The sequence below is a fragment of the Quercus suber genome, unplaced genomic scaffold, assembly GCF_002906115.3.
Source record: "Quercus suber isolate HL8 unplaced genomic scaffold, Cork oak 2.0 scaffold_506, whole genome shotgun sequence".
In the NCBI taxonomy this organism is placed as follows: Eukaryota; Viridiplantae; Streptophyta; class Magnoliopsida; order Fagales; family Fagaceae; genus Quercus; species Quercus suber.
In genome coordinates this window covers 270,617-295,873 of record NW_027069955.1, presented here as the reverse complement: position 1 = coordinate 295,873, position 25,257 = coordinate 270,617, and the positions used below count along the sequence as shown (strand labels likewise).

Genomic DNA, 25,257 nt, shown 5'->3' with positions numbered 1-25,257 from the left:
AATATTTGGATGGCAAGGAAAATGGAAATTCAGGCCATTGAAGCAAAGTTAACCCATTAGGGAGATATTTGAGTTCTTCACAAATGCGTACATTACGAACCATAAGAAATTTGAGATATTTCATCTTTTCAAAAGCTTTAGCTTCTACTGGCATTGTTATCAGCTGAGGTGAGTAGCACATAATGCCTCGAATTTTACTTGATCCCTAGTTGAACAAAGCAATAGTTACACTAAATAATAGAACTATGCAAATTTTTAAAAATTAAACAAACTTATACAAATTAAATTAAATTTTCTTCCACATTAAAAAGAAAAAAAATCAATTGGAAAAAAAAAAAAAAAGATACAAAAGAGCTTATACCATATTTGTAGTCAATATTTCATAAGCATCATCAAAACACCATATCCTGCTACGTTTGCCAAGCTCTTCTGATTCTTGTTGAACAATTTCTCTCCCCATTTGTTGAAGTAAGTCATGCATCCACAAATTTCCAGATTGACCAACAGTTATGAGACACTTATCAATAAGTCTTCCAATTCCATAACCCGGATATAATTTGCAAGCTTTTAATATACTCACTACATAGCTCCTATTGAATCCCTTAAAGAAACATGCAATATCCAGAAAAATATCCTTTTCGGTCTTTCCAAGTCCATCATAACTTATTTTGAGCTTTTCTTGAATTTTTTCGTGAGGGATGTTTTTATACTTTTCTAACGCACTTTTCCATTCACATATACTTTTTCCACACAAATCAGAACCTATTATTTTAAGAGCTAATGGAAGGCCATTGGCATAATGTATGATTTGCTCTGCAACTTCTGAATAATCTTTCTCAAGTTCAATTTTTTGGAAGGCATACAGGTTGAAGAGTTCATGAGATTCAAATTGATTCAATTCTTTAAGCTCATAAATTTGATGATCTTTTCCAAAAGTGGTTAGCACCTGTTTGTCTCTTGTTGTTATAATGACTCTACTTCCTAAAGCAAACCAATTACATTCTCCAAGCAAATTTACCATCACCTCTGACTCATCCACATTGTCAAGAATTAAAAGAAGTCTTGTATGACAAAGCCTTTCCTTTATCATAATAATTCCTTTAGGTACACTGTCTACCTTTACATATGTGCCCTGTGAGATCTTAGAAAGAAGCATCTCTTGTAGTTTGATTATGTCATCATTTGTTCCCGACTTTTCTCTGACATCCTCTAGAAAGCAACTCAATTCAAAACAATTAGCAATTCTGTTATATATAGCCTTTGCAATTGTAGTCTTACCTACTCCTCCAAGACCATGAATCCCAACCATGCGAACATCATTTGACTTCATATCTAAAAGCAATTCTATAGCATCCGCACGAGAATCTATTCCAATTGGGTATTTAGTAACAAATAACTGAGTGCGATTCAATTTAGTACCTAATATCTCTTTAATAATTCTCTGGATAAATTGAGTTTCAGATTCAGTATATCTGTCACACACAAAGCATAAGAAACATATAATAAGTTAGATAATTTGAAATTATACATTGATGGGTTGTTCATGTACGAAGAGTACAAAAGTTATTGTGGGTTGGAATAGTAAGTTCATCTAATCAGTAGTGCCTAGGGGCAAGCATCTTGTACCGGATTTGTAACTTCTATTCATATAGTGAAGTGTCTTATTTGGGTTGTGTTGCCTTTGTAAATTTTTTTTTTTTTTTAATTCAATTAGAGCTGTTCTCTATCAAATTTTTTCACTTCCTCACCATAACATTGTGTTATTTCTCTAATACTTTTATTGCATGCTTTATGATTTGTGACTCTTGGTTTTTTAGATACAAGATAGAAATTATACTGAAGCCTAATCTAAGTATATATGTGTGTGAAACTCCCTCTTAGAGACTTGAATTTCGGGCCTTGCCCCACACCTCACAAGCACTTATACTTGTGGAGTGACCACCGTACCAAGGGTCCAAGGTGGTTGATTTGTGATTTATTGATTTGTGAATTGATGGTTTCATTAATTAAATCATTAAAATTTGATTGGTGTAATTGGGAATTAATTCAAAAATGTGTTGCATTTTAACTTAGGTAATTAATTTATCTTCTTTCTTTTTTTTTAATACAAGATAGGATTTCTACTCTATCATAATCTAAGTGTATATGTGTGTAAAACTCCCTCCTGGAGACTTGAACCCTGACCCTTGCCCCCCACACCCTACAAGCATTTATACTTGTGAAGTGACCATCGCACCAAGGCTGTGCGATGGTGTAATTAATTCATCTCTAAGACTACTTTACAATTGGATTTCATGAGTGAGTAGATTTTTTTTTTTGGTGAGCTACAATAGACTCTCAATTAAAAGAGCTAAATAATCGTTTTAGTGAGCATGCAATGAAGTTTCTTTGAATGTCATTATTGAATAGATTATCAAATAAAAGAATTAATTTATGGTTTTACTGAGCATACAATAAAGTTGACTATTCTTAACTTAGCATTACATCTTCAAGAGATCAATGATTTTTTAGAATCGATGATATTTGTTTGTTGAGAGAAAAATTACTTACAAGATTTTACATATCATGGAAAATTATTATTATAAACAAAAGTTTATCATTATGGGCGTAATGTAGTATAACACTCTAAAGTTTTTTTTTAAAACAATAATTGTACAAATAGATGGTAGGGACTGAAAATTCAATAGTTTATCAACTTGTTTTTAGAGTGGTTTGTGATTGTACTTACTTATCTAAGATTTATTGTAACTACAAAATGAGGACTTTTGGTCATAAATATTATAGTGGAGATTGATATGTATATTGAAAGAGAAATTGCTATTAAAATTTAGGCAAAAACCACATTTTTGTCTCTATATTTTTAGGCGATTTCCATTTTGGTCTCTATCTTTTTTCTTTTTTTTTACCACTTTTAGTCCCTATTTAGAAAAATGTCATCCATTTTAGTCATTTCCGTCAGTGCCCTAACGGTAAAGTCCTAGGTGGCAGACGGAACTATTAAAATAATAATAATAAATTTTATTTAGGCATTAAAAAATGCCACGTCAGCATCTAAATCAAAAAAATTAACTTATTAATTTTAACTAAATAAAAAAAAAATTAAAAACAGAATTAAAAACCAAAAATCACATAAATTGAGATCTAAGTGTGTCTTGACCAAGAACAACAAGAACACAGACCCAGATCAAAGAACACAAACCTAGAAATTAAAAAAAAAAAAAAAAAAAAAAACAACAACAACAACAACAACCATTCAACACCGAATTCTCTAGCAAATCACTAATCCACATGATTTTCACAAAGTCCATAATTGAATAACTAATCAGCCATACAACATCGAATTCTCCAACAAGTCAAACCATAAACCCAGTACACAAACCAATCTCTAGCAAACCCATAAACCTATATTTTCTTAGGAAACAAACCAAAATAAATCCAAAAATTTAGCTCAAATACAAATTCATAAATCCCAAAGCCCCCATTTTCTCAAACCTAACAAAATCATCAAAGTCCCATAACAGGCCACACCCAAGATCTCCATTCCTTTTCTTGTTCTTCTTCCCTAGATCCACCACTACTGAACCCAGATCCATCACAACCAACCTTAAAACCAATTTCAACCATAGCTCAGATATATTAACCATCAAACAACTCAAACCCTCACACCATCACAGATCGAAGAACAGAGATTGAATGTGTGAGTCCAAGAAAAGTAAAGACTAGAGATGGAGGGAGAGAGCAAGTACTCGCACGCGTGAGGTTGCTAAAGATTAGAGGAACTTGAATAGTTTCTCGGCGGAGCATTTGGTCATGGCGATGCCCTCGATGATTTGAGAAGCTGGATGAGAATCTCACGGGTGAGGTTATTAAAGAGGCTAGTGGAGAGGGAAGGAAACTCAGCGGAGAAGACTCGATTGGCTAGGGTTGTCTCACCAGGAAAGTACACGGTGGCGATCTCTCGCACCGAGAGAGAGATCGGAGAGGCGATTGCAAGTTTCTTCAAAATCCCCTCTAAGCTTTGGAAAATTTTTGTTGAGGACACTTTTTTGCTTAGATGTGTCTGATTTACATAGAGAGAGAGAGAGAGAGAGAGAGAGAGAGAGAGAGAGAGAGAGAGAGAGAGGAGAGAGAGAGAGAGAGAGAGAGAGAGAAACTGAAAACCTGTGAGTCCAAGAGGCCGTTTGGACTCAGCGTTTTTGCTGAGCACGTTTTGCGTTTTGCTGCTTTTTCTTTTTTTTTTTTTTTTTTTTCGGAAAGTGAACAGTAAATCACATGATTTTACTTCAGGAGACAAAAACACTGTTCATGCACTGTTGGCACTGTTTACGCACTAAAAAATATTAAAAATGGGTCCCACGGTACTATTTACACATTTAAAATTATTTTGCTACAGATATTTTCAATTTTCAGATTTTCAGTTTCAGCAACAATAAGTTCAATCCAACGGACCCCAATTGAGAGAGAGAGAGAGAGAGAGAGAGAGCTTTTTTAAGTTTGGGGCTTTTCAGGTTGATGTGTGTGTGTGTGTGTGTGTGTGTGTGTGTTTTTAAAAGAAAATGGAGGGTTTTGATTTTGAGGTTAACTTAAGTAAAAGTTATGATAGGGTGGGGGTGTGGAGTATAAATGAAAGAGAAAAACCTAGAAGTGAAAGAGAGTGTGTTTGTGTGTTAGATTTGGGTTTGTATTCTTGTTTAAGACACACTTAGATCTCAATTTATGTAATTTTTTGTTTTTAATTCTATTTTAATTTTTTTATTTAGTTAAAATTAATAAATTAATTTTTTTAATTGAGATGCTAACATTGCATTTTTTAATGCCAAAATAATTTTTTTATTTATTTATTTTAATAGTTCCATCTGCCACCTAGGACTTTACCATTAGGGCACTGACAGAAAGGACAAAAATGGATGGCGTTTTTCTAAAAAGGGACTAAAAGCAGTGAAAATAAAAGATAGAAACCAAAGTGGGAATCACCTAAAAAATGTAGGGACGAAAATGTGGTTTTCTCCTAAACTTTAAACAAAATTAATTATAGATTTTTTTTTAGAGTTAAAAACAAGATCGAATGCCATTTTTTCATTTTGATAGATCACATATAATTGAGTTGAAATACATTAAAAACAGTTTTTTTTTTTTTTTTGTTCTTATATTTTTTTGACTGAAGTTTATATTTTATTAATACTGAATAAATACTAGTATATTTTTTACATATTAATGTAGTTTTGAGCTTTTGTATATTTCTTATGTGAATTTTTTTGTCATTAATGATTGGGGTTTGCCAAAGATGATGAAATCCTAATTCCCTCGTAACCTTTTTCTAATCCATGATTGGGCCTACTGAAAACTGAAAACAATAAAAAATAATAATAAAAAGTTATTGTTCATGTGTGAGTTACTGTTCATGGGAGTGCAAGAGGTGCTAGTCTTTAAAATAAATAAATAAATAAACTCAAATGCTAGATGCACATCAGTGCTATCCAGACATTGCTTGAAGATGATTTAAAGTTTGTAACTCATAAAAGCACACGAAAATTTATAGTCAGAAATGGTAAAATTATATGGAGTTAATTTCTTTTTTTTTTAATTTCTACCGTCGATTTTTATAACTTAACTACCTTAGTAACAGAAGATTCTATGAAAAATAGTTTTTTTTTTTTTTTTTTGGTGACTCCTATAACAAAACTATTAAACTCTAACTTATAGAAGACAATGAATAGTTACATACCCCTCCTTGTAATGCAACCCAGACAAGTTAGTTGCTTTAGTCAAAGCTGTCCTCCACCTCTGAACCTTCTCCAGGCTATCCTTTAAATTTTCTTCATGTTGAGCTAACGCTACTCCAAACTTCTCCTTTTGTTTACGTATTTCTGATGGATCTACTTTGTAAAATATAGGTAGAACTAACTGTCCATTATTCCTACACTCAAGAATCTTTACTAGCTCATCTAAGCACCAACTAGAAGATGCATAATTTTCAGAGAACACAACAATCGAAATCATTGACAATTCAATAGCATTAAGAAGTTTCATTGAAATTTCTTCTCCTCTCTGAAGGTCATTATCGATAAAAGTGTTAAAACCTTTATCACATAAAGCTTGATATAAATGACCGGTAAAATTATAGCGAGTATCTTCACCTCTGAAACTTAAGAAAACATCGTAGATGAATTGGGGAGTGAAAGAAGAAGAGGCTCCATCATTGATTTGGAGAGCCATTGGAATCTATGATCAAAGAGTGGAGAAAATGTAGAGAGAAGAAAGATACAATGAAATGTGAAACAAAATGAATTTAATGACAAAACTATATGTGATCCATAGGTTATATATGAGTTGTGATGGTCCCACACGTTTTCAGTTTTCCATTAAAAAGTGTGAAAACACAATTTGACACCAATATTTCATACTTTTCTTCTTCTTCTTCTTCTTTTAATGAAGTTTCATACTTTTCTCACCACCACCAATTTTGACTAAAGGTTGTATTATAGAAACCTTCTTGATCCATAGGTTATATATGAGTTGTGACAATCCCACACGTTTTCAGTTTTCCATTAAAAAGTGTAAATACACAATTTAACCATCTCACCAATATTTCATACTTTTCTTCTTCTTCTCCTCTTTTTATGGAGTTTCATACGTTTCTCACAACCACCAAGTTTGACTAAAGGCTGTATTATAAAAAATTTCTTAGTTTGAAGTGCAACGTTCACAACATTTTCACAACGCTTTTATAAAAAAATCATAGGTGGTATGTTGTTATTGGTTCTAATTTGAACTTAGTGTTAAAATATATTTTTTTTTCCTACTAATAACAACTCATTACAACCTATCACTTAAGATTTATTGTAAAAATATTCTAAACATAGCATTTTTCTTTTTTACCACAATCCTTCATAAAATTCCACCAGTTATTACTTTTTCAAGAAGACTTTTCTTTCCAAGAAATTGTATTAATGCAATCCTTCTATGCTTATTTACTACACTCTTTTCTTCTCTTCCCTTCCCTTACTTTTCCCTCCTTTCTATCCCTTTCTTTCATCTCCCATACAAACCAAACGGAATATTAGTTTTCAAATTGGCTACAATTCTCACTAAAAAAATTAACACAATTACATATTTTGAAAATCTAACTGTTAGATTACATATACTGTATATCCTTAACACACATGTCAAATTTCATGCCAATTGAATTTTATTTACTATTCAATCCATAAACCTATTTTTGATGGATAATTTTAGATTAAAAACTTAAAAGTTAAACATTTAATTGATGATATAGCTACTAATATTTGATTTTCTGAATATTTTGCAAGTATGGAAAATATAAAAGTTTTTTTTTTTCACTAAAAGTTCCCAGTTTTCTTTCTCCAAAAAAAAAAAAAAAAAAAAAAAGGTTATCCCGTGGATTATCATATGACCTTAATTATAAAATAAAATAAAATATTTAAAAATATATTATTTGGAGGCCTCTAAGTAAATGAGATGCCATTTTATAAGTTGAAATTGAAATTTTCTTTTCTTTCTTTTCCTTTGCTTTTGGGGAACCAAATGAGGTCTAAGTCTAGACTTTTTAGTTCATGAACGGCATTTGAAAAACATACTATTTACCAATCTCACTCCACTTCAAGTATATAGAGAAATATGAAATATTACTAATTTACTATATTAGAGAGATTCGGTTTTATTCTACATTGTATTTCAAGATCGGTATTGTAGATATACAATTGTAGATGCCGCACACTATGAGGTGTAGGTGGTAAAAGACCACCAATTCTATGATAAGTGGCACCTTGAGCACAAAATATATATATTCCCCGACTATTGGAGGCTACGCTGTCATTCACATGCACACCCGTTGAGGAAAATGCAAACATGTTGTTATAAAACCATATATAATGCCTGAAATGTCCACCTCACAGTGTTTGCTCACAAATAAGCTCCATTAATTCAGGACAAATTGGTAAATTGGGTAAAGATATTTTTCCATTATTGCAATATATTGAGGATGTCTCTCGACAAACGGGCATTACAAAAGCAACATGTTTTTGGTTGTGGTAGTTGGTACCTTATAACCTCTCTACCTTCTTTATGGTTTTTTGCACAATTATATCTCCCTTGCATACAATTTATTACATGTGCAATACCATCACATGTGTTGTCAACACCTAATTTTAGTTTTAAGGAAACAATTAGTGATTTAATCTAATTCACTTATATTTTTATTGCCCCTAAAACTCACGAAATCCAACATCAAAAATCCAATTCTCGAAAAGCCATCGAAATAATCAGATGTCTGTCTCAATTTGGCAGTGGGAATATCTAGTATAGTAAGAAGTTGTAATTTATAGATGTCATCGGGAAGATAACTAAGGATTTTACAATCCTTTAAGTCTAAGCTATAAAGCCTAGTGAGGTACTTGATTGATGAAGGCAACTCTCCAATACCACTCCCACATAAATTTAATTCCCCTAAACATTTCATTTCTGGATCAATATTAGGAAACTTCTCAAGTCCTAAGCAGTCCATAAGAACAAACTCATTAAGAGATTTTAACTTGAGGTTGTTTGGAAGAATTTGAAGTTTTCCACAACCTCGGAGTTTCCATATTTGGAGCTTATGAAGAAACCCAACAAACTCATGAACCTTAACAAAATTTTGACAAAAGGAAAGATCCATTTTTTCTAGGCTTGGGGCACACAACTTAGGTAATTCTATAATGAACTCACACCTGCTAAAATCAATATATTTTAAATATTTTAGCTGGATTCCCTGTAGAAGAAAAAAAAAACAAAATTTATTTTCGACCAACATTCAAATAAATTTTAAAGAAATTATAATTATAAATACTAATACTCATACCAATTTGATTGTTCTCTCCAATCTAATAAGACTATTTGACATCTCAAGTGCAACAAGTTGTTGAGGATAATATTTGGATGGCAAGGAAAATGGAAATTCAGGCCATTGAAGCAAAGTTAACCCATTAGGGAGATATTTGAGTTCTTCACAAATGCATACATTAGGAACCATAAGAAATTTCAGATATTTCATCTTTTCAAAAGCTTTAGCATCTACTGGCATTCTTATCAGCTGAGGTGAGTAGCACATAATGCCCCGAATTTTACTTGATCCCTAGTTGAACAAAGCAATAGTTACACTAAATAATAGAACTATGCAAATTTTTAAAAATTAAACAAACTTATACAAATTAAATTAAATTTTCTTCCACATTAAAAAGAAAAAAAAAATCAATGGGAAAAAAAAAAGATACAAAAGAGCTTATACCATATTTGTACTTAGTATTTCATAAGCATCATCAAAACACCATATCCTGCTACGTTTGCCAAGCTCTTCTGATTCTTGTTGAACAATTTCTCTCCCCATTTGTTGAAGTAAGTCATGCATCCACAAATTTCCAGATTGACCAACAGTTATGAGACACTTACCAATAAGTCTTCCAATTCCATAACCCGGATATAATTTGCAAGCTTCTAATATACTCACTACATAGCTCCTATTGAATCCCTTAAAGAAACATGCAATATCCAGAAAAATATCCTTTTCAGTCTTTCCAAGTCCGTCATAACTTATTTTGAGCTTTTCTTGAATTTTTTCGTGAGGGATGTTTTTATACTTTTCTAACGCACTTTTCCATTCACATATACTTTTTCCACACAAATTAGAACCTATTATTTTAAGAGCTAATGGAAGGCCATTGGCATAATGTATGATTTACTCTGCAACTTCTAAATAATCTTTCTCAAGTTCAATTTTTTGGAAGGTATACAGGTTGAAGAGTTCATGAGATTCAAATTGATTCAATTCCTTACGCTCATAAATTTGATGATCTTTTCCAAAAGTGGTTAGCACCTGTTTGTCTCTTGTTGCTATAATGACTCTACTTCCTAAAGCAAGCCAATTACATTCTCCAAGCAAATTTACCATCACTTCTGACTCATCCACATTGTCAAGAATTAAAAGAAGTCTTGTACGACAAAGCCTTTCCTTTATCATAATAATTCCTTTAGGTACACTGTCTACCTTTACATATGTGCCCTGTGAGATCTTAGAAAAAAGCATCTCTTGTAGTTTGATTATGTCATCATTTGTTCCCGACTTTTCTCTAACATCCTTTAGATAGCAACTCAATTCAAAACAATTAGCGATTCTGTTATAAATAGCCTTTGCAATTGTAGTCTTACCTACTCCTCCAAGACCATGAATCCCTACCATGCGAACATCATTTGACTTCATATCTAAAAGCAATTTTATAGCATCCGCATGAGAATCTATTCCAACTAGGTGTTTAGTAACAAATAACTAAGTGCGATTCAATTTAGTACCTAATATCACTTTAATAATTCTCTTGATAAATTGAGTTTCAAATTTAGTGTAACTGTCACACACAAAGCATAAGATATTTTTCCATTATTGCAATATATTGAGGATGTCTCACGATAAACGGGCATTACAAAATCAACATATTTTTGGTTGTGGTAGTTGGTACCTTATGACCTCTCTTCCTTCTTTATAGTTTTTTGCACAATTATATCTCCCTTGCATACAATTTATTACATGTGGAATACCATCACATGTGTTGTCAACACCTAATTTTAGTTTTCAGGAAACAATTAGTGATTTAATTAAATTCAATACTAAAATTTGTACCAAATATGATATAGTGAAATACTAATAAAGTTTTGAATATGCACTGTGTAAACAAATTAAAAAATTTATACGGATAAATGTGAAATTCGATTAAAAAATGGTGACATTGAGGAACAAACCTTGTTCTCTGTAGGCATCCTCTTGGTTTTGCTCAACTATATTTTCAACCCCTTCAATTCTTTATGTAATTGCAATGTAATTATATAAAATGCTCAATTGATTTAATTATATATAAAAAATAATAATGGTGAAAGTTTTATAGAAGGATAAACATGAAATTTGAAATAAAAATGGTGGCATTGAGTAACAAACCTTGTTCTCTATAGGCATCCCCTTGGTTTTGCTCAACTATATTTTCAACCCCTTCATTCAATTCCTTTTGTAACTGAAATGTAATTATATAAAATGCTCAACTAGTGTAATTATATATAAAAAATACTGGTGAAAGCTTTATAAATATATTATATAAAACTTACCATCATTGACATTAGAATTTATGATTTTGTCCAGCCTCAAAATCATTTGCCTTTATAGTTGGATACATTGGAGGGAGACGTAAATTTAATATATAAACATTAAGTTAGTATGTTTGTCAACATTGACATACAACTAACATGCCAAAAACTATAGATTTCCTCAAAATAATAATATTTTAAGAAATGAAGATTGTTTAAAGATACAAAACTATAAGCTCGCCATGCTTCTTGCATAACTTTGCTCAACTGGCATATTGTGTGCCAAGTTACTTATATGTGTAAGCCAGCGACTTCGTCCAACCTCGTGATTAGGTGGTATTAGTGATGAGTTTGTTGATGTTGAATTAGAATGCACAACATCTTCATTTAAATTTGCCGGACTTCCCACTAAAATGTATTTACCACCCAAAGTTTGTTGTCTTTGTATTGAGTAATTGGCAAGACGTCTTGTCAATCGAATATTTTTGCTTTCATTGTCTTCTCTTTGTCTTCTTAGGAAAGCTCATAATATCTCCATCATTCTAGACGACATTCAATGTCATCGGTATAAGCCATCACTGTATTTTCCAAGCTCATTTCTACATAAAATTAAATTAAATTTATAGCGGCTGTTGCACATACATACACATTAAGTCATAGATCTTTCATACATTAGGAAGTCGAGCGGGGAGCTTGTAGTCCTTTTGTACGAACTTCAATTCTTTCATAGTGAATTCAGGTTAGCCTTGAGGATCGGTGGATCAAATCCTCCCCAGGTTTTTACCGTGTGGTTTCCTGGGTGATCATATCTTGTGTTATTTATTTTCCGCTGCTTTATATCTTGATATGATTGTTTGGATTGTTTTAACCTAGAATTGCTTAATTTGACTAAGTAACAACTTGGCTAATTAATCTAGGCTACGCAATCTGTGTGTTTAAGGGGTCTAAAACCGTTCACATTTTTTCTAGGCTTGGGGCACACAACTTAGGTAATTCTATAATGAACTCACACCTGCTGAAATCAATATATTTTAAATATTTTAGCTGGATTCCCTGTAGAAGAAAAAAAAAACAAAATTTATTTTTGACCAACATTCAAATAAATTTTAAAGAAATTATAATTTATAAATACTAATACTCATACCAATTTGATTGTTCTCTCCAATCTAATAAGACTATTTGACATCTCAAGTGCAACAAGTTGTTGAGGATAATATTTGGATGGCAAGGAAAATGGAAATTCAGGCCATTGAAGCAAAGTTAACCCATTAGGGAGATATTTGAGTTCTTCACAAATGCATACATTAGGAACCATAAGAATTTTCAGATATTTCATCTTTTCAAAAGCTTTAGCATCTACTGGCATTCTTATCAGCTGAGGTGAGTAGCACATAATGCCCCGAATTTTACTTGATCCCTAGTTGAACAAAGCAATAGTTACACTAAATAATAGAACTATGCAAATTTTTAAAAATTAAACAAACTTATACAAATTAAATTAAATTTTCTTCCACATTAAAAAGAAAAAAAATGAATGGAAAAAAAAAAAGATACAAAAGAGCTTATACCATATTTGTAGTTAGTATTTCATAAGCATCATCAAAACACCATATCCTGCTACGTTTGCCAAGCTCTTCTGATTCTTGTTGAACAATTTCTCTCCCCATTTGTTGAAGTAAGTCATGCATCCACAAATTTCCAGATTGGCCAACAGTTATGAGACACTTATCAACAAGTCTTCCAATTCCATAACCCGGATATAATTTGCAAGCTTCTAATATACTCACTACATAGCTCCTATTGAATCCCTTAAAGAAACATGCAATATCCAGAAAAATATCCTTTTCGGTCTTTCCATGTCCGTCATAACTTATTTTGAGCTTTTCTTGAATTTTTTCGTGAGGGATGTTTTTATACTTTTCTAACGCACTTTTCCATTCACATATACTTTTTCCACACAAATTAGAACCTATTATTTTAAGAGCTAATGGAAGGCCATTGGCATAATGTATGATTTGCTCTGCAACTTCTGAATAATCTTTCTCAAGTTCAATTTTTTGGAAGGTATACATGTTGAAGAGTTCATGAGATTCAAATTGATTCAATTCCTTACGCTCATAAATTTGATGATCTTTTCCAAAAGTGGTTAGCACCTGTTTGTCTCTTGTTGCTATAATAACTCTACTTCCTAAAGCAAGCCAATTACATTCTCCAAGCAAATTTACCATCACTTCTGACTCATCTACATTGTCAAGAATTAAAAAAAGTCTTGTACGACAAAGCCTTTCCTTTATCATAATAATTCCTTTAGGTACACTGTCTACCTTTACATATGTGCCCTGTGAGATCTTAGAAAGAAGCATCTCTTGTAGTTTGATTATGTCATCATTTGTTCCCGACTTTTCTCTAACATCCTTTAGATAGCAACTCAATTCAAAACAATTAGCGATTCTGTTATAAATAGCCTTTGCAATTGTAGTCTTACCTACTCCTCCAAGACCATGAATCCCTACCATGTGAACATCATTTGACTTCATATCTAAAAGCAATTTTATAGCATCCGCATGAGAATCTATTCCAACTGGGTGTTTAGTAACAAATAACTAAGTGCGATTCAATTTAGTACCTAATATCACTTTAATAATTCTCTTGATAAATTGAGTTTCAAATTTAGTGTAACTGTCACACACAAAGCATAAGATATTTTTCCATTATTGCAATATATTGAGGATGTCTCACGGTAAACGGGCATTACAAAATCAACATATTTTTGGTTGTGGTAGTTGGTACCTTATGACCTCTCTTCCTTCTTTATAGTTTTTTGCACAATTATATCTCCCTTGCATACAATTTATTACATGTGGAATACCATCACATGTGTTGTCAACACCTAATTTTAGTTTTCAGGAAACAATTAGTGATTTAATTAAATTCAATACTAAAATTTGTACCAAATATGATATAGTGAAATACTAATAAAGTTTTGAATATGCACTGTGTAAAAAAATTAAAAAATTTATAAGGATAAATGTGAAATTCGATTAAAAAATGGTGACATTGAGGAACGAACCTTGTTCTCTGTAGGCATCCTCTTGGTTTTGCTCAGCTATATTTTCAACCCCTTCAATTCTTTATGTAATTGCAATGTAATTATATAAAATGCTCAATTGATTTAATTATATATAAAAAAAAATAATGGTGAAAGCTTTATAGAAGGATAAACATGAAATTTGAAATAAAAATGGTGGCATCGAGTAACAAACCTAGTTCTCTATAGGCATCCCCTTGGTTTTGCTCAACTATATTTTCAACCCCTTCATTCAATTCCTTTTGTAACTGAAATGTAATTATATAAAATGCTCAACTAGTGTAATTATATATAAAAAAATACTGGTGAAAGCTTTATAAATATATTATATAAAACTTACCATCATTGACATTAGAATTTATGATTTTGTCCAGCCTCAAAATCATTTGCCTTTATAGTTGGATACATTGGAGGGAGACGTAAATTTAATATATAAACATTAAGTTAGTATCTTTGTCAACATTGACATACAACTAACATGCCAAAAACTATAGATTTCCTCAAAATAATAATATTTTAAGAAATGAAGATTGTTTAGAGATACAAAACTATAAGCTCGCCATGCTTCTTGCATAACTTTGCTCAACTGGCATATTGTGTGCCAAGTTACTTATATGTGTAAGCCAGCGACTTCGTCCAACCTCGTGATTAGGTGGTATTAGTGATGAGTTTGTTGATGTTGAATTAGAATACACAACATCTTCATTTAAATTTGCCGGACTTCCCACTAAAATGTATTTACCACCCAAAGTTTGTTGTCTTTGTATTGAGTAATTGGCAAGACGTCTTGTCAATCGAATATTTTTGCTTTCATTGTCTTCTCTTTGTCTTCTTAGGAAAGCTCATAATATCTCCATCATTCTAGACGACATTCAATGTCATCGGTATAAGCCATCACTGTATTTTCCAAGCTCATTTCTACATAAAATTAAATTAAATTTATAGCGGCTGTTGCACATACATACACATTAAGTCATAGATCTTTCATTGTCATAGATAGGGTGTATTAAGACATTAAAAAAGTTGAACGAATTTTGAACAAATTACATGTAAGAATTGTAATAATATGTGCAATTGTAATAAAATTTTAGTAAAAATGGACGCATGTGCTAAGTTTATTTAAGTAAGAGTTTGTAAAATAGGAGAAATAAGTTACACCTCTTTAAATTATTAAATTATTATTTTAGGTAGAAATTTTGAGAATATATTTAGATTTAGGTTATGAATTGTTAGATGAATGTGACCAAAATATAATTTAGAAAATGTCTAAATTTTATTTTCCAAACTCATTTCTACATAAAATTAGATTAAATTTGTCAGACTCATTTGACACACTTTAAAACAAAATCATGCCTTTTTGTAAGGCCAAGTTCAAGTTCTAGTTAGCCAGTAAAATTTGTTTACCCACTAGAGCTAGTACTAATATATTATATTGTTTTTTCACAATTTTTTTTAATGTAAAATTTTGTAGTTACAATCAAATTTAAGCCCATGTTAGTCCCGTGCATTTTACTGTCCCTGATAAATAAGCGTGCTAGAGTGCAAGGACAATTGAATCATGTCCCTTTTTCTTTTTTTTGAGAAACAATTGTATCATGTCTTGTTACTCTTTATTAGAAGCAGTTTTTGTTTTTTAACACCCATTTGGATCGAGTCTAACATCTAAAATATCAAATGTGCTTAAATAATAGTATTACTAAGTTAAAATTGTTAAAGTTCTTATCTATTCCTTTTTATTACTAGTACTGAATTCAATCTGATATTTGTGGGCATATCTAAACCTTTTTTTTTTTCCTTTTTAGTGAAGTATAGAAAAAGAATTCTTCATTTTGAAATGATTCATTAATCCAAACTTTTACTTACACCTCTTTTCTCAATTGTTTCTTATATACTTTTAAGAAAAAAAAATGATTTATTTATGGGAGTTATCTACTTATCTTTAATCCTAATATTTAGCCATTTACTACACATCCATAATAATAGTCAAAAAGAGCTTAAATTAAGGATTTAACAACTACCTTTAAAACCAAGAAACTGAATGTAACATTTTTTATGGAAATAAAAATGGATGTGGGTTAAATTCAACTAAAAATGGATGTGGGTTTTTTTTTAGAAGAACGAACATAGCTTTTATCTGTTTATGATAGTTCTAAAATGTAGTCACTTAGTACATATTTATAACAAAACAAAATACAAAATTTGATGGGATCCATGTGTGTTGTTGTTGTTTCTTTTTTAGGTGTACAATTTGTTGGAGCAAAAGCAAGAGATAAGTACATCTGGCTCTACAAAAATCTTGAGGAATAATTTTGCTGGTAAAATTAGATTGAAAGACTTCTCTATGTATTTGAAGTGGAGTGAGATTGTTGACCTACTGATATATCTTCTTCAAGTTGGTGTCATCTTGGTCTCTGTAAGATCAAACATATTGTTGTTAGGAAATTGACGAGTGAAGTATGCTATATTATCCCTAGCAAGTATTTAGAAACTTATCACAAAGTTTTACAGCTAAGTTGATTTTAACACTAAACTAATCAATATCGTCCAAGTATGACTTAGCAAATTTCCAAACTAACTAACTACACACTACACAAACATGGCAATGTAGAAAGGTAAAGGAAATATAGAGGAAAGCAAGCACACCACACATAACACCACAAAGTGTTATGAAAGAGGAAAAACCGAGTACCAGGAGTAAAATTCTCACCCTTGACCTCTTGTCTAAAAACTCCACTAGAATAAATAGTTACAGTACATAAATGAATATAAACCTTCCAAGCCTATATCTCTCTATGTACTTGAGCCCTTCAAGCTCCAACTAGCAACCAACTCCATGAGTCTTTTCTTCACCTAGCTTCCCTGAGTCACCACCATTAAGTTGCCAACAGAAAGCCACCTAAGCATTTGGATTTAGATACGGCTTCTCACATTTTCAATGTCATTCTCTCACTCACAATGTCTATGATTGTGGATGAGGAATGTGTTTACATAATCTCTATCAATGCAATGAAAGAGATGAAAATGTGAGGTGGGAACTTGGTTTTTTTCGCAGAAAAATGTCTCTCTTTTCATACAAAGGCTTGGCTTCAATTTCTTCCCTCTTATCTCATTTCTAGGGTTTGTTCAACCCTTATTTGAAGCCCCTTGCCATGCCTCACAGCTGTTTGTGTGTGCTGGTAGATGAGCATCGAATATGTTTAGTGTAGAATATAGAGATCGTGCAACTCGTGACCTAATCACCCCTTAAGGTCACGAGATAGTTGCGAGGTTCATAATTGCACTCTTAGCCAAAACCCTGCCACGTGGATTTCACAAGCAAACTAGGTCACAAGTGTAAGGTTAAATTTATTTAATCATGTGTTGGCTTTATTTCGTGCCAAATTTGCTTATAATTTAGCAATTAGATACCTTGTATTTAGGTAGGATTTATGTAAGGGTAGTGTGTGTGAGAGAGTATGAAGAAAACTCAAGATGTGTGCACTCAAGAAGAGCCTTGAGACTAGATCTTACGACTACCTTGTGACTGGCAAGTTGCCAAAGGTGGCACACGTGTGAAGCATGCAGGGGAGTTGAAAGGTCATGATAGCTACAGCACTACAAGAAAAAACTTCCAATCTGGCCAGGTAGTTAGCTCACAACTTAAACTCGCGACTCGTTCCAGTCGCGAGGTTAAGTCGCCAAAATGCCCTGTTTGGTTGAAACATGACTTTTCGCATTCCTCATACACCCTACTATAAATACCTTTATACCTATGAAATGTTGAGAGCTTCCAGAGAGAATTTTGAGAAAGAAACCCAAGAGAAAAACAAGATTGACTTATCCACAATCTTTATCGTTCGATTCTCCAAATTCCTCTACTCTTACCCTCTCAATTAACATATTCTTGAGAGGTACTTTTGCCAAATCTTTATCTCATCATACCTATATCAATGAAGAGGTGTTTTGGTGCTTGGGAAGTGGTTTAGAAAGGACCAATTCATTTGGTTGATGCAATGGGCTTATTGCGGGATCTGGTACGCTAGAGAAGACAAGGTTCGGTATAGCCCTATTAAAGCAAGAAACTTGGAAGGCTTAGATGCACTTGGTAGATTAGGCTTGGAGAGTCTTAGATGCACTGGGTAGATTAGGCTTAGAGAGTCTTAGATGCACTGAGTAGATTAGGCTTGGAGAGTCTTCTGCTATTCATGTATCCCAACTTCATTCTCTAGTGGATTATTAACCGCTTGGAGGGCAGCAGAGAGGTTTTTTGCCGAGTACTTCGGTTTCCTCTTCGATAACACATCGCCGTGTTATCTTTATGTCTGCATCTCTCTTTCCTTTCTCTTTACCGTTAATTGCTGATGTGTTTGTATTTGATTATGGTTTAGAGTATGTTACTAATTTGAATATAGCATATATTTCATGTTCCGCACATATATTGTTTGATTATAAACTTGTGTTGGTAATTTTGTATTTGGGAGTCTAAACGCTCATTGGCGTTTTATACGCTATTTGAACTTTCAATTGGTATCAGAGCGGGTACACTTGTTTCATTCCATTATCTAAGTGTGATCCTTAACCCCTTGTGTTTATTGCAATGGATAGTGTTTTGTATGCTTCTATGGATGTTTGTGAGTGTAACATGCCAAGTGTTTGTAATAATGCCTCTATGAGTGTTAATCCTCATAATTGTGATGACATGTGACTTGAATCTCTGGGTGTTGTTGAAATTCAAAATGACAAACTCTTGAGGAAAGAGGCTAAAAGGTTTCATAAGAATTTAAGCTAAGTTATTTTGTGAAAATGATGATTTGATTACTAAGCTCAATAAATCCAACAAATTGGTTGAGAAATATAAGAAACTTGCTGAAAATTCTCTTGAAAAACTAAAAGAGTTTGAATGTTTGAATATGGACTTGGATGCTAAACTTGTTTTGTCTAAAAAACTTGTTGATGAGCTAAAATGTGAAAATGAATCTCTTAAGATACATGCCAAGTGTTTGATTGCTAAACCTATTGCCAAAAAGGATGAAAATTTTTGTTGCAATCATTTTGTGGTACCCGATTTTGTGCCTATTGTGTGTTCTACTTCAAATGAAAAATCGGTGTACATTCCTCCATATAAAAGAAACCAAAAAGTGGAGAGAAATGCTATTAAGTCAAAGCCTCCATTCAGGTCTCAACCTAAAGCTTTGGATGGATCTAAGTTTGTTCCAACTTGCCACCATTGTGGTGTGATTGATCATATAAGACCTCAATGTCATAAGTTGAAGAGAGAACAAAACAATGTTGCTAGATCCCTTCCTAAAAAGTCTAGTGGATCTAAACACATTGTTTTTCACCATTGTGGCGCTTTTGGTCATCTAAGACCTCATTGCTCTAAGTTTCATGCTCTTAAAAGAATCAAAAGAAAAGAAAAACTTGAGCTTCTTGGAAGTTGTGCTAAAAAGGGTAAACCGGATTTTAGTGAAAATAGCATGTTGTTAAAGAAAGTGTTTAATGCTTTTAACTCCTTATCTATATGCATCTTCAATTCTCATTCTTCCAACCTTCATCTCACTTCTCATAAGACACTTATTCCAAACAATCATTTTGTTTAGATGAGGAAGGGTTCCTATAGTTGAGTTTTTACTCTCTTGGTCATTGATCTAATTCTTTCAATTTTTGTAGGACTCTTCATGCATTATATGCTTCATTGTCATGCATTTATGCATCATGCATCTCTTTATATGCATTGTTTTTTTTTTTTTTTTAATCTTACTTTCATGTCTTTGTTTTATATGTGTAAAAATCCAAAACCACATAAAAAGTGAAAAATTTAAAAAGTTTGATCATATATGTTTGAACATATATCACATGTGAGTTTGGCCTAGTACCTTCATACTAATGGCGTAATGCATTTATGAGCTTAGTTTGTTGTGTATGCACATTTATCTTTATAGGAAAAATCTTGACATCTATGTGTGATTGTTGTAAATTGATCTTCAAGCTTGTCATGAATGATTAGTCAGTAGTCTTGAGGGTTTTGAGACATGCATAGACTTGTGCTCATATATCTTCCCACTCTTTTATGTTTTTGCTTAAAGAACTCAACAAATGTCAAATCTCAAAAAGAGATAATGAGCTGTAAAAGCCGTCGCACATATTAGTATTTGATTAAGAAAAATGCAATGTGACTTGTACTGAAAATGTATGGTGCCCAAAAGCTAAAGGCTTGTTCATCAAATTGAAATATCAAAAATTTCAGGCATTGATTTCAAAAAGATATGTAAAGAGCAAAAACAATCAAATGTTATGAATTGTAAATAAGCCAAATGAAAAGCTTCAAAGATATGTAATCATTTTCTTGTGGGAGATCATATATATATTCATTTCTATAATTGAGATAAACCACTTGACTTAGTACTAGTTGTATATGACTTGATTGAATTGATCATTGAAACTTCACTCTAGACTAGGGATTATTCCACATTTGATACACACACATAACACACATGCCTAATGTTCAATGAATGCCTTATTCATTTGTTCTAGTGTACTTGTTTAAATGTGATGTGTATGAGCTCAACTATATATGGATCAAACCAAAAAGATTTTTTTATCATTTTATATGAATTTGGAAGTGATTTTTATCACTCTTTGTGTTTATGTTTAGTGCTTACTTTGTTTTTCATTGCTTAAACATGTTCTATGTTGAAAAACAAGTGTCAGAATTTTTAGCTACTCATTCTAGCTACTCTCGCGAGTAGCGAGTTTTGGCTACTCGTTTTAGCGACTCACCCAGTCACAAAACCCCAATCGTGATTTCATCTAGAAGCTTTCGCGATTCACTCACGACTCACTTATGACTCACGAAAATTTTCACAACTCATCTCGCGACTCCTTAGTCGCGAAACGCCCAGAAACAACTTTTTAAATTGTTTTTCGTGGGAAACCTGTTTTAAACCTCTCACATCCTCTCTTAACCCCTCTTTCAATATATTTACATCAAAACTCAATCAATTTGAATATTTTTTAATTCCATTAACATCTCTAAGGTAATTTTAAACTCTTTTCATTAATTTGGATCCTTAGATTATGTTTTGGAGAGTTTTGTGCTCTTGGTTTGGGATTTTCATCATAGGGGTTGGGAAAACTTACTTTTTGTCAAATTTTTTATGGGATTGGTTTCTTTTGATGATTTGCTTTGGATGTTAGGCCCTTGTGCCAAAAAGAACATGTATTAAGGGTAATTTCATGATGTTCATGCAATGTTTTGACATTGTTGTTCATAGTGTGCACGCTAGGTGTTTGATAAAATGCCTCTTAGGCATTTTCTCACTTATTTAGACTCCGATGAGTACTAAACTTTGGAGTTTCTGATGTTTTCTTATTAGGAACATGTTTGGATCATTGGTTGTATATTTAACACACCTTGCCCCACATATGCATTTTCAATGCTTTGGTTATGCATTGCACATAGCCACTTCTTGCACAGACCTTTGCTACCCTTGTCATGCATTGGTCTATACCTTGTTTCTTCATCCTAGCATGTCATATTTACCTTATGCTTTGTAGCATTTTTTTTTTTTTTTTGAACTTCATTTCTCATTCATCTTGCACCACTCATGCATCAGTCTCCTTGTTCATACCTTCACCTTTTGCCCTCTTTTCTTCTTGACCCCTTTGTCTATTCGTGTCAAAAAGGTGAAGAGTATACTCTAGAGTAATATACTGAAGAGTTTCATCATTTCTATATGACTCTTGTGCACATTCTTAGGGGGAAAAATTCTATTTCTTGTGCACATTTGTAGAGGGAGAGATATTTCATAGGGGAGATGCATATACCAAGGGCGAGAAGACATTGTGTTAATAAGAAAAATTTGTTTTGATTATGTTTCTTTATGTTTGTTTTCTTTGTTGCTTTATGGTGCTTTAAGTTATGTTTAGTATCTATGCTTTGTTGTTCTCATTACATCATGTTTATGTGTTGGACATGCATATTTCCTTATGCTATTGTGCTTCATTGATTGCATGTTTAAATGATCATTTGCTTTGCTATGTGATCATTGTAGTCATTTCTATATGACCGTTTTGGCGTATGATCAAGTTGCTCACATGTTTCACATCATGTTTAATTGATCGCAATTTACTTATTATATTATACTTGTCCTTTTATTACTCACTTTACCTTGAGGGTCTAATGTGTTTTGTGCAAGTGTTCCAGGTTATAAGTATATATGTTCCAAGTTCATCACAGCTTATTTGTTTATAGCTTTTATAACTCCTAGATATTTACATTGCTTTTGTTTAGTATATTGGTTTAAATCTTTCAGTTCATATTTAGTGATTTTTATGTACCCTTGCTTTGTAGCTTTGTACTTTTAGTTAATGTTATGTATTTTCTTTAGTACTTTGCTCTTGTGCCCTTGTTTGATTTTATATCCTTGATGCAATTACTTTGTGTTTTTGTATCGGTTAAGTGTTGGACATGCAAATGATATTTTACATTAAACTTATTAGCTTGCATGTCCGAATGTTCATTTCTTGTGAGAATGATCATTGTGATCACTATTTATAATGATTGTTTTTGTTTGGTCAAGCCATGCTTTACTGCTATACTCTTTACTACTTGATTGTATTGAGCTTGCTCCATATGCATTTCAAGATTTCTGCTTACAATGATCGTCTTATGTTGTTGTTTTCAAGAAAAACTTGTTTGTATGGTTCAAGAGCTTCACAATTTCTAGAGTTAGGTATAAGTGAGTTTTGGCAACTGTTCCCAACTCACACGTTAAGTCTAGAGTCTATTTTAGGGTTTTGTCACGAAATAACGAAAGAGGCAGATTGTAAAGTTGAATTTATTCAATCATGTGTTAGCTTTATTCTGTGTCAAATTTTGCTTATAATTTAGCAATTAGATACCCTGCATTTATGTGAGATTTATGTAAGGGTAGTATGTGAGAGAGTGTAAAGAAAACTCAAGATGTGTGCACTCAAGAAGAGCCTCGCAACTGGATCTCGCAACTGGCAAGTCACCAAAGGTGGCACATGTGTGAAGCATGCAGGGGAGCTAAAAGGTCATGATAGCTAGAGCACTACAGGACAAAACTTCCAATCTGGCTAGGCAGTTAGCTTGCGACTCAAACTCACAACTCGTGCCAATCGCAAGGTTGAGTCGCCAGAATACCCTGTTTGGTTTAAACATGACTTTTCGCATACCTCATACACCCTACTATGAATACCCTTATACCCATGAAATGTAGAGAGCTTCTAGAGAGAATTTTGAGAAAGAAACCCTAGAGAAAAACAAGATTGACTCATCCACAATCTTTATCATTTGATTCTCCAAATTCCTCTACTCTCACCCTCTCCATTGACATATCCTTGAGAAGTACATTTGCCAAATCCTTATCTCACTATACCCATATCATTGAAGAGGTGTTTTGGTGCTTGGGAAGTAATTCAGAAAAGACTAATTTATTTGGTTGATGTTAGGATAGGTGATTATGTAGTGTGAGTATGTGATTGAGAGATGTGGAGGGGTGATGGTTAGCTATTGTTGGTTAGCTATTGCTACATAAGTAAACGTGTATGGCTGGCTGCATGTGAAGTGCTGGTGAGGTGATGGTTGTACCCAAATAAGAGTTAGTTGAATAACGGTTAGTTGTTAGAAAATTGGCAGCTGGTTGACAGCTGGCTTGGCAGTTAGGCAGTTAGAAAGCAAGGTTAGAAGAGAGTGTTAAAAGGCTAGGAAGAAGAGGGTGATGATCATAACTGAAATTCCAATTCCAATTCCTCAATTCTATTCTCAATTCTTCTCTCTGATTCTCCCTCTATTTCTATATTCATCTTCTTTCTATTCTTTCCTAATTCAACTATTCCATTACTCTGTTCCTAACAATTGGTATCAGAGCCTTGCTTTCCTCGGATATGGCAGAAACACGTTCCACTACTGCTGCAATTCAGGAGGCTCTAGCTTCACTGAGAACCTCAAGTGATCATCATGATAAGGAAATTCAAGAAATGCATAGCCATCATGAGAAAGAAATTCAAGAGATTCGGATTGTCCAAGGAGTGCATACACGTACAATGAATGAGATGAATCAGCAATTAGCAATTCTGGTGCAGAGAAGTGGTTTTGATCAGGGTGGAATATCTCAATCTCCAACAATTGGTGAACACAGGAATGCAAATTCATCAACAATGGCTATGGTTCGCCCGGTGAGATTGGAATTTCCAAGGTTTTTTGGAGAAGACCTTGCAAGTTGGGTTTACAAAGCTAACCAATACTTTAGGTATTATAATACACCAGTTGCTGAGAAATTGATGTTAGCTTCGTTCCATATGGATGGTGAGGCTCTAATATGGTTTCAAGATGGTGAAGAGGTAGGACTGTTTGTGGATTGGGAGTTACTGATTCAAGCCTTGCACATCAGGTTTGGTGCTACGGCTTATGATGATTCTATGGAAATGCTTACTAGACTGAGACAAACTGCCTCAGTGTCATTGTATAAGGCCCAATTTGAGGTGTTGTCAAATAGGATTAAGGGCTTATCTGCTACTCACAAATTAAGTTGTTTCCTAAGCGGATTAAGAGATGAGATAAGGTTGCCAGTGAGGATGCTTAATCCTAAATCCTTGAATGAGGCTTTTGGATTGGCGAAAATTCAGGAAGAGTATAATGGGAGTTGTAGGAAGTTTTACAAGTTTCAAGGGGATCAAGGAAGGTCTTCAATTCTGGGAGCTCCTCCAAAAGTTCCTTCTCTGTTAGAGTCTAAACCAAGGCTACCAATTAAGAGGATTTCTTCTGCTCAAATGGAGGAAAGGAAGAAGAAGGGTTTGTGTTACAATTGTGATAAGAGGTGGGCTCCTAGCCACAAGTGCAAGAATGCCATGTTATTTCTGCTGGATCATGTAGACTTGGTTCAGGGAAATGTAAATTCTGAAATTCACTCAACTGAAGTGGAGGAAAAGGGATATGCAGAACAGATTAGACAGGTTGGACAAGATCAAGAAGATGCAGAGATTACTCTCTATGCATTGAGTGGTACTCCTACTTCAGGAACGATGAGAGTCATGGGGAAGAT

General features: G+C 33.0%; 2 protein-coding genes across 2 annotated transcripts; both read right to left on the bottom strand.

Annotated features, from left to right (window-relative positions):
• Position 1: 1 nt before the first annotated feature.
• On the bottom strand, positions 2-6,435 carry LOC112030588 (disease resistance protein RUN1-like; the record flags this gene model as incomplete). The annotated part of the gene is made up of 3 exons (XM_065763426.1): positions 5,726-6,435; positions 362-1,472; positions 2-205 (listed from the first exon to the last, which is right to left on the bottom strand). Coding segments are annotated over exons 1-3 (1,806 nt in total), but the record flags the coding sequence as incomplete, so codon positions are not given.
• Positions 6,436-8,194: 1,759 nt separating this feature from the next.
• Positions 8,195-13,637, bottom strand: LOC136063272 (disease resistance-like protein DSC1). The gene is made up of 7 exons (XM_065763425.1): positions 12,690-13,637; positions 12,266-12,538; positions 10,979-11,051; positions 9,941-10,254; positions 9,284-9,523; positions 8,858-9,130; positions 8,195-8,641 (listed from the first exon to the last, which is right to left on the bottom strand). Exons 1-7 carry the CDS (start codon positions 13,635-13,637, stop codon positions 8,195-8,197), a joined length of 2,568 nt encoding a protein of 855 aa, XP_065619497.1.
• Between the last annotated feature and the right edge of the window lie 11,620 nt (positions 13,638-25,257).